At 30.0% G+C, this 14573-nt stretch overlaps 3 protein-coding genes across 3 annotated transcripts; 1 reads left to right on the plus strand and 2 right to left on the minus strand.

Annotated features, from left to right (window-relative positions):
* The first annotated feature begins 817 nt into the window (after window positions 1-817).
* On the plus strand, window positions 818-4100 carry LOC100167722 (probable ATP-dependent RNA helicase DDX47). The gene is made up of 8 exons (XM_001951802.4): window positions 818-1018; window positions 1102-1360; window positions 1437-1603; window positions 1665-1901; window positions 1976-2199; window positions 2273-2405; window positions 3650-3778; window positions 3844-4100. The coding sequence occupies exons 1-8, from the start codon at window positions 947-949 to the stop codon at window positions 3973-3975; spliced, it is 1353 nt and encodes a 450-aa protein (XP_001951837.1). The 5' UTR covers window positions 818-946; the 3' UTR covers window positions 3976-4100.
* A 1105-nt stretch (window positions 4101-5205) lies between these two features.
* Window positions 5206-7799, minus strand: LOC100161587 (mitochondrial-processing peptidase subunit beta). The gene is made up of 8 exons (XM_001947973.5): window positions 7640-7799; window positions 7354-7572; window positions 7121-7292; window positions 6582-6738; window positions 6332-6519; window positions 5960-6243; window positions 5652-5855; window positions 5206-5574 (listed from the first exon to the last, which is right to left on the minus strand). Exons 1-8 carry the CDS (start codon window positions 7706-7708, stop codon window positions 5434-5436), a joined length of 1434 nt encoding a protein of 477 aa, XP_001948008.1. The 5' UTR covers window positions 7709-7799; the 3' UTR covers window positions 5206-5433.
* A 1605-nt stretch (window positions 7800-9404) lies between these two features.
* On the minus strand, window positions 9405-14328 carry LOC100159546 (centromere/kinetochore protein zw10 homolog). Its single transcript, XM_001948019.5, has 10 exons — window positions 13955-14328; window positions 13618-13820; window positions 12692-13496; window positions 11991-12136; window positions 11816-11901; window positions 10667-10842; window positions 10426-10602; window positions 10160-10297; window positions 9950-10083; window positions 9405-9884 (listed from the first exon to the last, which is right to left on the minus strand). The coding sequence occupies exons 1-10, from the start codon at window positions 13986-13988 to the stop codon at window positions 9654-9656; spliced, it is 2130 nt and encodes a 709-aa protein (XP_001948054.2). The 5' UTR covers window positions 13989-14328; the 3' UTR covers window positions 9405-9653.
* Window positions 14329-14573: the final 245 nt, after the last annotated feature.

Below are 14573 nucleotides of genomic sequence, written 5' to 3' on the forward strand. Positions count from 1 at the left end.
GGATGGCGAATCTCTGAGGTTGCCTGCCTAGAGAGAGTAGTCGCCCGTGGTCGAGATTCGAACTGGCGACGGTCCGCGTCGGAACCAACGCCGTAGTCCGCTCGGTAATCGGAAAAAAAAGTCCCGAAAAAATATATTATTCTTGTAGGTACTTGTACAGTTCTTTAGAAAGTTGTGCATTGTATTTTAGTGTGTAAGTGTAATGAATAAAATGCTTGTACATATATTTGTCATCTACCATAATAAGTAAAAAATAATAGAAAAAAAAGTTTACTGGAAAATTTACCAAAATACTTATTCTTATACTGCAGTTATACTGATATATTTTCATTCATTTATTCATTTTTATCATGACTTTGTATTAAATTAAATTAAATTATATTTTAATATGTGATTTAAGTAAGTAATTAACATTTTTTATGATATTATATGACTTTTTATGTATTTATATATTCATCGGGACTTTTTTTTCCTAGTGTGGGACTTTTTTTCCGCGATTCGTCCGCTCGGCCACTCCGTCCCCAGGTATATTATTAGCATAGAACAATAATTTAAACAACAATTATTAGAGAATGAAGACTATAGATTATGGACTATTATAGATTATTATACGAGTTTGAGTTATATATCTTGAACCAAATCTCCACATTTGCAATACAAAAAAAAAAAACAAATTATTTTATCAATTACTAATATTTTGTAAATCATGATAACGAATTATTAAGTATTGTTCTTTGGTATAACCATGGTTTGGTATGTAAGAGGTTACCACTTTTAATTTCAGGCATGTGATAGTTAAGGTTATGTATTTAATATTTTAAATTGTTTTTAAATGTTTATTATTATTTAATATTTATTTACGTAAATAATTATAGGTACGCTGTCGGTAATTCACAAGATACAAACACTGAATCATACTATCATAGAATAATTGTAATTTGTAACAATGAGTTCCGAAGTATCGAAAAAACTCGACGACGATGACGACGACCAGGCCTTGGTCACTTTCAAAGATTTGGTAATTACAAATTATGTCTTTCAGTATTTACGAGGTATTAAATCACAACCATAAAATAAAACGTTTTATTGTCACTGTAATAGGGTGTGACTGACGTGTTGTGTGAAACTTGTGAAACATTAAAATGGAAAACGCCTACGAAAATACAAAAAGAAGCTATTCCGGTAGCTTTGCAGGGCAAAGACATTATCGGACTGGCCGAGACTGGGTCTGGAAAAACAGGCGCCTTTGCCATTCCTATTTTGCAAGCACTATTAGAAAACCCTCAACGATATTTTGCTCTCATTTTAACGCCAACAAGAGAACTTGCCTTTCAAATATCTGAGCAAATAGAAGCCCTAGGTTAATAATGACAAATAATATTAATTGTGCTGTTAATAATTGACTACAATTATTAATAATTGTTTTTTTAAATTAGGATCGAGCATTGGTGTTAAATGTGCTGTTATTGTTGGTGGTATGGATATGATGGCTCAATCGTTGATGTTGGCCAAAAAGCCACATATTATTATAGCAACACCCGGTCGCCTTGTAGATCATCTCGAAAACACCAAAGGATTTAGCTTACGAAATTTAAAAGTGCTTGTAAGTAACCATTTATGATACTTTGATTGTAACATTTTTATTTATCATTTACATTAAATAGGTTATGGATGAAGCTGATCGAATTTTAAACATGGATTTCGAAGAAGAAGTAGACAAAATTTTAAAAGTCATTCCCCGAGAAAGGCGGACATTTTTATTTTCTGCTACAATGACTAAGAAAGTACAAAAGCTGCATCGGGCATCTTTGGTTGATCCTGTGAGAGTGGAAGTGTCTACTAAATTCCAAACAGTTGAACAGCTGCAACAATATTACATTTTCATTCCTGTAAAATACAAAGTAAACATTTATATTTATTAATTTTACTTACTGTTTGTTAGTTATTTTTGTTCTTATGCAATGTTTATTTACAGGACGTATATTTAGTACACATATTAAATGAAATGGCTGGAAATTCATTTATGGTATTTATGGCCACTTGCAATGGAACTGTTCGCGTAGCTCTTTTACTCAGAAATTTGGGTTTGGATGCCATACCATTACATGGTCAGATGACACAAAATAAGCGATTGGCCTCATTGAATAAATTTAAATCAAAATCTAGATCAATACTTATATCAACTGATGTTTCCAGTAGGTTAGTGTCTGGTTTTTATATTTATTGAACATTTTTATACTCAATTATTATTTTTTAAATTGCAATAATTCAGAGGTTTGGATATTCCACATGTTGATGTTGTAATCAATTTTGACATGCCTACTCATAGTAAAGATTACATTCACAGAGTTGGACGAACTGCTAGAGCTGGAAGATCAGGAAAAGCTATTACACTTGTGACTCAGGTATGTTATTGATTATGTTAAATAATATAGTTAATATCATACAGATTATAACAGATAAAGCTAGTAATTGAAGCTTTTAAGAATAACCAAAAATGATAAATTTGAGGAAAGGAATTAAAACTTAAAACAACAATACTATATTAAACTTTTTTAAACTATATTATTATTTTATTAAACACTAAAAGTTTATTTTATACATATTCGCATTAAGTTCACTTTTACTTAAAAAATGTTTATCACTAAAATAATACTGATTTAGAATGTTCCCTTCTGAATTTTTTTCCTTTTAATGCATTGCATTATTAAGAGGATGTTATACCGACATTTGCTGTCTCCATCTTACAAGTTTGTAACATAGCAAATTGTATGCTCAGCAGAACGAGTTTAGCTCTGTTAGTTAAAAATTGAGTGAATTGACCTCTTATAAAATTTAAAGGTCAGATTACCATCTAGGCAATTTCGTAGCTTTTTATTATATTTTAATTTTAAAGCAAGTTGAGAGTTTTTTAATAAATTGTAAATTGTTTGTGCATTTTTAAATACTCGTAACTGGCTTTAAAATTAAATTTCAAATAAACCCTATCAGGTTTACTAGATAGTATTCTGACCTTTGAATCTTATAAAAGGTTAGTTCATTCTAATTGTTGAACTAACGGAGCTAAACGTGTTCTGCTGAACGCACAATTTGCTATGTTACACACTTGTAAGACGGAGTCAACAAATATCAGTGTAACATCCTCTTAAATATAATAAATAATAATTACAGAGATCACTGTAAATATTAGTTCTAAGATACAATATCTGTAGATGTATTTCTTTTGGAATGATATAAATTCTCTTACCATGTTATCTGAATAATATGGAACACTTTTCTATAATAATGATAAAATATTTCTATTAACATTTTTTTTTATTAATGAAATATATTTGTATTTATTTAAAGTATTTTATTGTTATTAATTTAAATTCATTGAGACAAAGGTTATCACAAGTGGGGGATAGTAAGGTGATAGTTTGATCAAAATATGTTCTACTTACTTTATGCGTGGCAAGACTTTTTAAAGGAGTGGCTGCATTAAATCACCGATTTTTTCAGTTTTATTATGAAAAATGACCACATGGTGTCGTTATCGATTAAATAACTACAGGGCCAATACCAGCTTTCCAAAAAAAAATTAGTTCTATCCTTGTGTATAAATATTGATCTTTTATATTGAATCTTAAAATTATTTTATTGTTTTTAGTACGACATTGAATTGTATCAAAGGATAGAACAACTTATTAGCAAAAAATTGCCATTATATCAAGTTGAGGACGATGAAGTAATGTGTTTACAAGAACGTGTATCCGAGGCTCAAAGACTGGCCAAAATGGTTAATATTGCAATTCTCAGTTTTTTTTACTTATTTAAAAAAATTAATTGTATTTAAAATTACAGAATATGAAAGATATGGGAGATAAAAAAGGTAAGAGAGACCTTGACGATGATGAAGAAGGCGCAATGGGTGTGAGGAAGAAGAATATTGGTAAACATAAACCTAATAAATCAAAAAAGTTTAAAAAAAAGTAAACCTTAACACAAATATATTATATTGCTGTGATTATTAAAAATGTTTTTCCTTGGTTATTAAATTTATTGTACTGTCCAAAATAATGTTTTTGATTGACATAGTAAATTAAATGAATATTTTATATTATACTTTTTATTTAGTATTGATCAAAATAGGTTTTATTTTTATTGTTGCTATTAATTTATTCTTCTTGTGATTAATAAGATGATTAATATTTATTGAATACAAAGTTTTAACACCTGCAATAATACACCTATAACAAATGTCATAGTTTGGTAATTAAGTGGTATCTACCACTGTTCGGAACGTTCACTAAAAAAATGAACTCGTTCACGTTCGTGTTTTTTTCAAATGATCGCGTTCACGTTCTTTCAAAACGCGTTCATTGGGTCGTTCATTTATTTTTTATGAATCATTTACCTGCTGTAAAGGCTTAGTCAAATAAAGGGCGACTTTTCGTCCGGCAATCAAAAAATGAATCCGGACTTTTCGTCCGCCCTGGTTTATGGGTACGCAGACCGCGGCGGGCAAGCGGTCTTGGTATTATTTTACACTGACCGTGCGGGCAGCCCGCTTTCTGTTTGACCGAGCCTTTAATATAAAAGCCTATAAACATATAAATAAAATAAAAATACTATTTAGACTTATATATAATATAATTAATATATTTTATAAATATATTTATTAAAGGGTAAATAAATTGAACGTCTTAAAAATCGATCAAGTTCGTTAAAAATATAAACGTCGTTCATGTTCACGTTCTATTTTAATAAAACGAGTGACGTTCACTAAAAATGAACGTGAACGCGCGAATGTGCGTTCATGAACGACGTTCTTTCCAAACACTGGTATCTACATATAATTATATAAGTATAAACTTATAAAATACAATACTTTGTATCATGAAATATATCATTTGGTGAGGAGGTATGTATAGAATAATTTTTAGTTTTCTGTACATAAAAGAAGATGGAGGCAGTTTAATAAGTCTTCATAGTTTTCAATAATTCATATAGGTGTGTATAGAAATGAACTGTTAAGTTACTTATGGGCGACAACAGTGCTTCATAATGGCCACATCCATTTTTTGAGCGGCATAAATACTGGTCAGTGAGCGATCTATAGTATTTATAATCAGTGCTATTACTAATTAATATTTACAAGTAAATGACTACCTGCTACAAGGTATGAAAATGAGAGGAAAAAAACAAAATTAAAAAAAAAACAAATTATATATATTTGTATTTAATATTGTCCTAATCAACAGAAATACAATTAACACCGTCTCTTAAACAAAATCGAAAACAGAATTATATGAATACAAAAATGTTTGATAATTTTGTACATTGATAAATCGAAAATGGATTTAACAGATTGGTTGAATAGAGCAAAATTTTACTGCAGAAACGGCATAATAAGTGGTATGAATGAAAACAAAAGAATTTATTCTGGCAAAATTACAAAACTACCCAACGCATAGCAGCTCTCAACCTATTGTAATCAACTAATTGTTCTACTGGACCAACAGCAGCAACAGCTGGACACCTATCAAACAGATATTTCATTGCGATGTCGTGAATGTTCTTGGCGCTAACATCCTAGAGAAAAAAAAACAATTATTTGAATTATGCGTTATTAAGGCCCAGTGATTTATATAAAATAATAATATATTTACATTAATACGAGCTTCCAACTCATGAGGGGGTATACGTCTGTTATAGCATAACAATTGACGACCAATATCTTCGCATACTTGTGTAGATGTGTCCAACTGCAATAACATGTTTGTTTTCAAAACGTTCTTGGCGCGTTCTACCTCTGCATCAGTCACAGAAGCACATAATCTCATCCATTCTTCTTGTAAATGGAAAGTAAATTCCTAACAAAACAAATAAGTTAAAAATGTCTTTTACATTGACTAACCTGCAACTAAAGTTGTACAATCTCGTTTCTAAGTGATGTTTAAACAGTATGTTAACTTACCGCAATCTTCATTTTATCACATACAAAGTACGCTCCCCACAAACCAGTATCTTTGTAACAAGTGTTGAATGACTGGAAAGAGTGGCATAGGTCTAATGAATCAGCAAAGCGGGCCAAACGATTGGCATTGTTGTTACCACCTCCTTGAGAACGATCCCATGATCCAATTATGGTATTGGCTACCATTAAAGGTATGTTATCAGCATCAGCCCAACCACAGCTTTCAACTGCAATTGCAACATGTGCCAAGGGTATGGAATCATCGCGAGCTTTGATTTCAGAACCTGGATTGAAATAATTTTAAAACTAAGTTCATCATATAAGAACATATTTATACATTTTAAATAACTATAAAATTGGGAATATTTGTACCAGTGAATCTGCACTTAGAGTAATGAGGTACATCAGCCTCCATGTTCAAGTTTGTTGGGTTTTTAAATAATGATTTGGCAAGACAAACCAATTCTTCGTGGTCTACTCCGCCAGCACCAGCCAATACAAGACGAGATGGTCTGTAGAACAAGTCTACATATTCTTTAAGTTCTTTACGTTTCAAGGAACTAAAATCGATAAATACAAAATTATCTTAAATTATTTTTAATAAAAACAATTTTTATTTTACTTAATGTTTTCAGTTGGTCCTAGAATTGTTTGACCTAAAGGTGTCCCTTGGTAAGCAGTGGCATGCAAGTAATCAAATACAACCTCTTGTAAATTAGTTTCAACTTCTTGCATTTCTCTAAGAATCACTCCGCGTTCTCTATCAATCTCATTTTCTCCTATTAATTACAAAATAAAACACGTCAAACAATTATTCTGTTTATTATAAGTTTATTGCTATCATCAATAATAATGAAAATAATATTACTTTGTTACTTGTTATTTATACATAACAAATAACTGGAAAAATGTACTATTTCGAAATATAACATTAAAATTATAGATTTCAATTTAAAATAACTTTTAAATAAAAAAAAAAACTGGTCATTTAAATAGAAAATTATGTAAAAGATACATACATAATTATGAAATATTACAGACATTGATTATTGATGTACTAGGAAAGTTCAATATTGATAAAAATTATATTTAATAATTGTTGAAGTGACTTCATTACAAAAACACTTCTAGTATCTATTTCAACTAAATATTTTAACTTACCAAAATTAGAGTTTTGAAGAATGTCGGACAAAATTTCAACAGCTTTAGGTACATCGCTTTTTAAGGATTTGGCGTAAAAGACAGTTTGTTCTCTAGAAGTGTATGCGTTTAAATGCGCGCCAATGTTTTCAATTTCCAATTCAAGGGCAGTCTGTGATCTCGTTGGTGTTCCCTATAGAAATTACTCTACAGATTAGGAACATTAATAGATATTTTTATATGAGTGTACTTGCCTTAAATAGCATATGTTCAACGAAATGGGCAACACCATTATTGCTTGCAGTTTCCCACCTAGAGCCGGCATCGATCCACAATCCAACGGTTGCCGTTTGAGAACCGTTGTCTTCCGTGGCCACTCGCATACCATTTTCTAGTGTGGTGACCTTTGTCTCTGGTACGTTCACACGGGGAGAGACACACGATGCCACAGTAGACTTCCAGCAATTGGGTACCTGTGCAAAACTATGTGAGTTCCGAGACGAGGATTTTCCATATCTGTGCGCCGTATTCAGCACTTACCTGAGTGACTCCCGATTTCAATGTGAAGGCCTTTAAAGGGGTTTGGATGGTTAATAATCGAGATGCCATTTTGAAAACTCCCTACAACCTTTACGTAGTCGATGAAAAATTTAGAGTGCACGCTCCAAGGACTGCAAGTACATAGGAAAATTGGAAAAATCGTTATCAACGCCTAAAACATATGACTATCAATCCAACGCCGTTGACAGTGTGTCCCTGTGGGTGACAACGGAATTCATATTTACGCGCAGCGAGTTGCACTGTAAGAACGATTACAAAATTAAAAATTAAATAATTGGTAATATAATTATTTAATTATTATGACTCTGTAGAAATTCGCTATACTCAAGGTGTCAGTCATTAATATTATTAAATATTGTCATTTTTAAATTTCCTACCTATTCCAAAAAAATATATGAAAAATTTAAGAGTTACCTATTGGTAATTCACTAAATTATCATACATAATTATTTCAGAGTGTTATAATTAACAAATAATAATTCATAATTACATGGACATGAAAAGGGAGGGCCAGAGGGGGCTTAGACCACTCTGAGCCATCTTAAGGCCTCTCTAAGATAATATGTACATAATTTTAACACTACATATTTTAATATATAGCCAAACTTTATTATAATATATTATACCTATAATTTATGAGATAAAAAATGTGCTATAAACAATTATTAAATATACTCAGACTCAAGGAATCTACTGGAAAAATTTTAGTCATTTAGTATTTATAATATTACCTATGAGCTATCCAAAATTCAAATGCTTATATTTGTAATACCTTTTGTCCTTTTTATAAGCATTTATTACTTGGTTGTACCTATATAATATTATTATATTATATTAACAGAGATCCTGGGGATACCAAAATATATTATGCTAAATGCTTGATAGATTTATATTTATATTTAATATTATTCTGTGCCCATACACCTGATAATAAATTTATTATCAGGTCTATGACTCTACCCCATATTACTCTATGCTCTACCCACGATTTAAGATATACGATTTATTATTATCATAGAACAGTTATTAGTCTATAGAGGTTCTAATTTACGGCTGGTCCGACCCCGGATATTTTGTGTCCCATTATCCCATGTTCCTAATAAGCGGCTTCTACTGTATTTAATTTTAAATACGTACAAAAATCCGAAAACACGTTTGCGCACGATCTTTGATACATAAACTTTACATTAATATTAATTTTTGCACGCTGGGTATTGATAGTCGCGCTGATAAAATAATAAATAGGTACTAACTTGAATAATTTGTAAATAGAACAATAATACCTGCGGTTTGCGATCAATACAATTTTATCGATAAAAATGTAATCATAAAATGTATATTTTATATTCTTGATTTTTAATTAAAAGAATATTTAAGTAAGGAAGGAGTTAAAACAATTTTTATAACATTTTAGACAGGTACCTATTATAAGTAGGTACTAAACGATATTTGTGATTTAATATCATTGTTATGACTTATGATTATTTATCTATTTTAATATTTTAATTTAATAACTTGATAATTAACTTAAATTAATTTGTTATTTTAAGTAAAATGCATTTGAAATTTTTTGACGTTATTTGCTTGACTTTTTGTTCCTAAATTTGGAGTGCTTATCCATTGATAGACTCCTACATTTTAATTTTTAACAACATTAAATTACATTGATTCGTTAATCAGAGCAACAAATTTTATATTGTAGAATAGATTATAATATTATGATGTAGTGATAATACAACTCAGGTTTTTATTATTAAAATGTATAATTAAAATTTTTTAATTAATTTCTACTTAAATATATTATATAGTACAATAAATTAGTAATAATATATAACTTCTATATTTTTAAACAGAGTATTTTCTTCAACAATATTTTTAATTTTCAAATGTTATGATTATCAATGTAACATTTTATAAAAAATATTTTCATAATTGTATAATATTCAAGTAAAATTGGTAATGACGTAGTTATATAATATTTATTTTTAGTTCACTACGATTGTGCTGTAGCTAAAATATGTTTGAGTAATGCTGCTCTTCTATCAGTGTTTTGAAATAGAGCTTTCAGCAAGCATTTTATTTGATCAACCTTTAATTCATTAGCCAATGGACCTTTCCCATCCGCCCAGCGATTTTCAATATCTTTCATACTCGAACTCAATATATATACTAATTCATTTAACTGCCACCATTTAGGAACATATCTATGAACTTCTTTGGGCTCCTAAAACCAATCATACAAAATATATATAATTATCCTATATTATATTTGCATTTTATTAAAAATACCGGAAAAAAGGATGGAATATCTTTGATGATTTTGTTGAAAATGGACGAGTACTGTTCGGCTGAAGTAGCTGATATGTCTTCTAAGGTGAACAGTTTATTAACAACACACTCAAATAATCCATTACATGAATAACCTAAAAATAAAATAAATCTATTAAGAGATTTGTTTTTAGACCAATTTAATATTATAGTATAATTTTATGTATTTACCTATAAATTTACAGTAAACAGTTGATGGCAAAATATCTCTCCACAAATCACTCAGGATTGATAAAAGATCATAACATTGTGACATACTTTTTTCAACAGAATAGCCTAAATTTGCATTTACAGCCATCAAAATAATATCTAAAAAAGATTTATGTATTAGTCTAATATACAAGTTGTATGTATTTTATTAAAATATAATCATAAAAAATGTAATAGATTCAAATAGATTTAAACCAACACAAAATATTTTTAATGACAATTCTTACCAGATTGATTGACAATTTTTTCAATTTGTGTAATTTGTTGTTTGCATTGAGAGTGGAGTATTTCACTAGCTAAATTTTTTAGCTTTTCAAGCAAATGAACAATAAGCAAGTTCTTGTAAGTTGGACTTAATTCAGCCAATTTTCGAGTAAAATACATAATGTTATTGTAAAGAACAGCTGTAAGTGTATAAAATTAAATTATATAGAGAATTGTACAATAATGAATAATAAATTGACATACCAGATTGCTGAGGATGAAATTCTAACACTTTGCAATGCTGAAGCGGTATCACATCACAATACATAATTGTTATGTTGTTTAAAATATCATGATATCTCCAAGTACTATTTTCTGGTATGGTAGACATTTCTGAGGCTACTGTATCGATAAGATCTAGAAATTCTAATAATGATTTACTGAAAAAAATAATTATTTATATTACATTAAATTCACGATCCATTTATATAGTATATACATGAAAATAAATGTTCCTTTGTTTGTCTTCTTAAGGCTTAAAAACTACTGGACCGTTTCCAATAAGAGTTACATCAATAAATTCTTTAATTTTTCAGCTACTAAAGGTTGTTATAAGGTGGCTCACATCAGTGAAATATCTACGGTTGAATCTGATATGGGGGTCACATCCCCAACAAATGTTGTAAACAATACATCATGCATATAATAATATGAATATATATGCATACCAGTAGTGTATATAGGGAGAAGGCCCCCTAGGCCAGAGCCCATAATGAAATTGCAGGTTCAATTAAACCATTGCATGTATATTTACAGTGTTTACAGTTTTTCACCATGATTAAGTTAGCCGGGTGATTAAAATCGTTTTTGAGTAATCAACCAGAAAATGTTAGATTGCCAGGACTTGCTTTGATGACTTATTGATTTTGATGTTAAATTCATAGTAAGATAACATTAAAATATATAAATGACATTGTCAATATTTTTTAAAAAATTATCAAAAAATCAATTTTACATAATAATTATAAAATAATTATAAGCTTTTTATTTGTACTGTATATGTCGTAATTATAACCACCCAGCTCCCTAAAAAATATATAGTTATGGCTATGTTAGTCGTGCTTTTGACTAGTGATAACTGACAAATTGGCCCATAGTGAAAATAATTTGTATATACGCCATTGATGCATACTGACTATGTCTACTAAAATCTTTATATTTATTAAATTGTGTATAAAGAAAATGTTTTGATTTAAAGAATGTATTATTTTAATAAGTGTGCTGCTCGCTGTGGAAACAAACTTTATGTTTGCTCAGGGGTTTAAGCACCCACTAAGGTTGTATGACATAAATTAATGTTATCTAATATGATGTAAAATAAGTAATAATTTAAATAATTAACTATCAATTTACCTCACTTTACTTTGTGGATAAGCAAAAATTTTTTGGCAAAACCCGTTATCATCTAGAACATCCTCATCAGAAGACCATCTGTTTTCCTATAAGAAAAAAAATTACTAGATATAATAATACATTAATAAACCTCATACTATATAGGTTGTTTTAAAAGAAAACTAAAATATCTTACATTGTTCACTTCGACTAAATCATGTAGATCTTTCTTTATAATAGTTCTTGCTCTATCGTAGTATAATTGACTAATTTTTGTGAAAAATAAATTATCAATATTTTCAATATAATTTATCAATTCATCATTTGATTCTTCAAAAAATCCTAAAAAATCAACATGTTTTACATGAGCGCAACGCTATTTTGTATTATATAAAATAAAATATATAATTTTATGGTATATTTCTTCTACTTTACCGGGCACCCTTTTTATTGCGTTATTTTTTTTGAAACTTATGTAGTTAAGTACGCTGAAAACTATGGTGAAGTCCGAATTTGGCGCCTGGACTTAGTTTTGAAGTTATGGCCTCATGAAGTTCACTATTTCGGAGCGTATCGACGAGTGCCAATACACTCGTAATCACTGCAACTTTGAACTTCCATAACTTTTGAATGATAAGTTTTGGGGAAATTTTTCAAACAGTTTAGAATTCAGCATAAAAAAACCACATATTTTTTAAAAAAAGGGTGTCCAGTAAAGTAGATTTGTTCCAAAATTGCAAAATAGTGAACTTCATTAGCCCATAACTTGAAAACTAAGTCCACGCGCCAAATTATGACTTCACCATCGTTTTCAGCGTACTTAACTACATAAGTTTTAAAACAAAAAGTGCTAAAAAAAGGGTGCCCGGTAAAGTAGAAAAGTTCTAATTTTATTACCTAATTCACTTAAATATTGGTTGAATTCACGAACTTCAATCAATTCTTCTCTAAAATTATTAAGATTATGATATTTAACTGGTATGGCGTTAAATATTACTATGTCTTTAAAATGTTTACAAAATTGCTGACTTGCATAAGATCCTAAATAAGACATAATTTTGATTTCATTAATGTCAGCAGGAAGAGTTGAATTCAAAAATTCAAATACATCCTTGAGTTTTTTTATAATTGCTGACAGAAATTCATCTTCAGTATTGGAAACTTTGAGAGTCAACGTTGAAACATTCACAAATTTTACCACATCAACTTGTAAGTTTTGTTCAATAATTGGTTTCACAATTAAATTTATTAATTTATCTGAAAATTTTTTGACTTCAATATTCAGACTGTCAAAATGTTGCAATGCGAACACAGTATCACAAATATCATCTGGACAGCCAGATATTTTTAAAATAACTCTCCAAGAATCTTGGCTCTCTTTATCATTCTCCGACCACACTATTTTTTTTCCCCAGGCTGCTACACAGTTTGAGTGAAGGACATCTGTTAGTCTTTGGTGTTCTCGCATTAATGGTTTATACACATCTAATTTTGTTAAATGTTCATTGTTTAATAAAATGTGTTGAGCAGTTTGCAGCTTGTTTATTCTATCAGCTAATGATAGTTTAGTTTGACTATCACTTGTTAGATTCATGCTTGCTTCCAGAACTTGTTCTATAATAATCAAACTGTTTTTGTTTTCTTCCAAAGTAGATTTAAACATTTTCAGATCAGACATAGCATCTACGACTTCTCTTTTAGTCTATAAATATAGAGAAACATTTTTAATAATCTAACCTATGTGATTTAAAGCCCATGACCAAAGCTAGATAGAATAGATACACTATACAGTAACCAAAATAATATGTATGTTTTTAATTTACCTGACTATCGATTCGTGATATTAGGTTATTGATTTGATTTGAATATGACTGGGCCGTATCTAGCAACGATGCAGCGTCCCTGGACACCACTGCGAATTTCATGTAACGCTGTTCCATTGCTTCCTTGATGTCATATTCGAGGTTTGTGATTTTGTGTTTGAGTTCAGATACATTTTTGTCCAAGTCCGTCATTTCTACCTCGCCTGCAGCAACAAACACAACAACAACAACAACAACAACAAACACAACGATTATTAAAAGAAACAAAACAAATGTTTAAAACGGTCTGTGTGTGTACATAAATGCGATACCAAAAAAAAACCAGACGACGACGTACCTGCGGAGGCCAACACTGCAGCCAGAAAGCTCATAATTAGGATTTTCCCCGCTGATGTTTTATAAAAACATGAAAAAGTCAATTTATATATAAAATATTAAAATAGTCACTTGAGTTTGAATCGACCACTCAAACACACGTCACATACACATTGTTATAAAGCAATATTATTATTATACACACTTACACATACGCGGGTCGTGATAACGTTAACGTATTTCGCGGCGTTTTAAAAGTACAATAACATTGTTATACATAAATACATTCTATTACTATTTATGTCTATGGTCAGAACAGAACTAGATAACAGTTATCAGTCGTATATTCTTGAGGGGGTTGGTAGCGGCAATTTCTGTCTTAACACACGTGGAACATGGGAAATTAGACGTGTTTTCGTTCCAACCACGATTTAAGATAGTACTATCACAGAATATATGAAATTATTTCATATATTCTGTGGTACTCTATCTTAAATCGTGGTTCCAACCACGAACTAAGATATACAGGACTGGAAACGAATGTTGATACGAGTACACCTTAATATTATGAATCTGCGGGGGACGGAGGGAATTTCAGTTCTAATCAACACTAGCGCTCAACTCTTGGCCGGCGGCCGCTA

Source organism: Acyrthosiphon pisum, chromosome A2 (genome assembly GCF_005508785.2).
Source record: "Acyrthosiphon pisum isolate AL4f chromosome A2, pea_aphid_22Mar2018_4r6ur, whole genome shotgun sequence".
NCBI lineage: Eukaryota > Metazoa > Arthropoda > Insecta > Hemiptera > Aphididae > Acyrthosiphon > Acyrthosiphon pisum.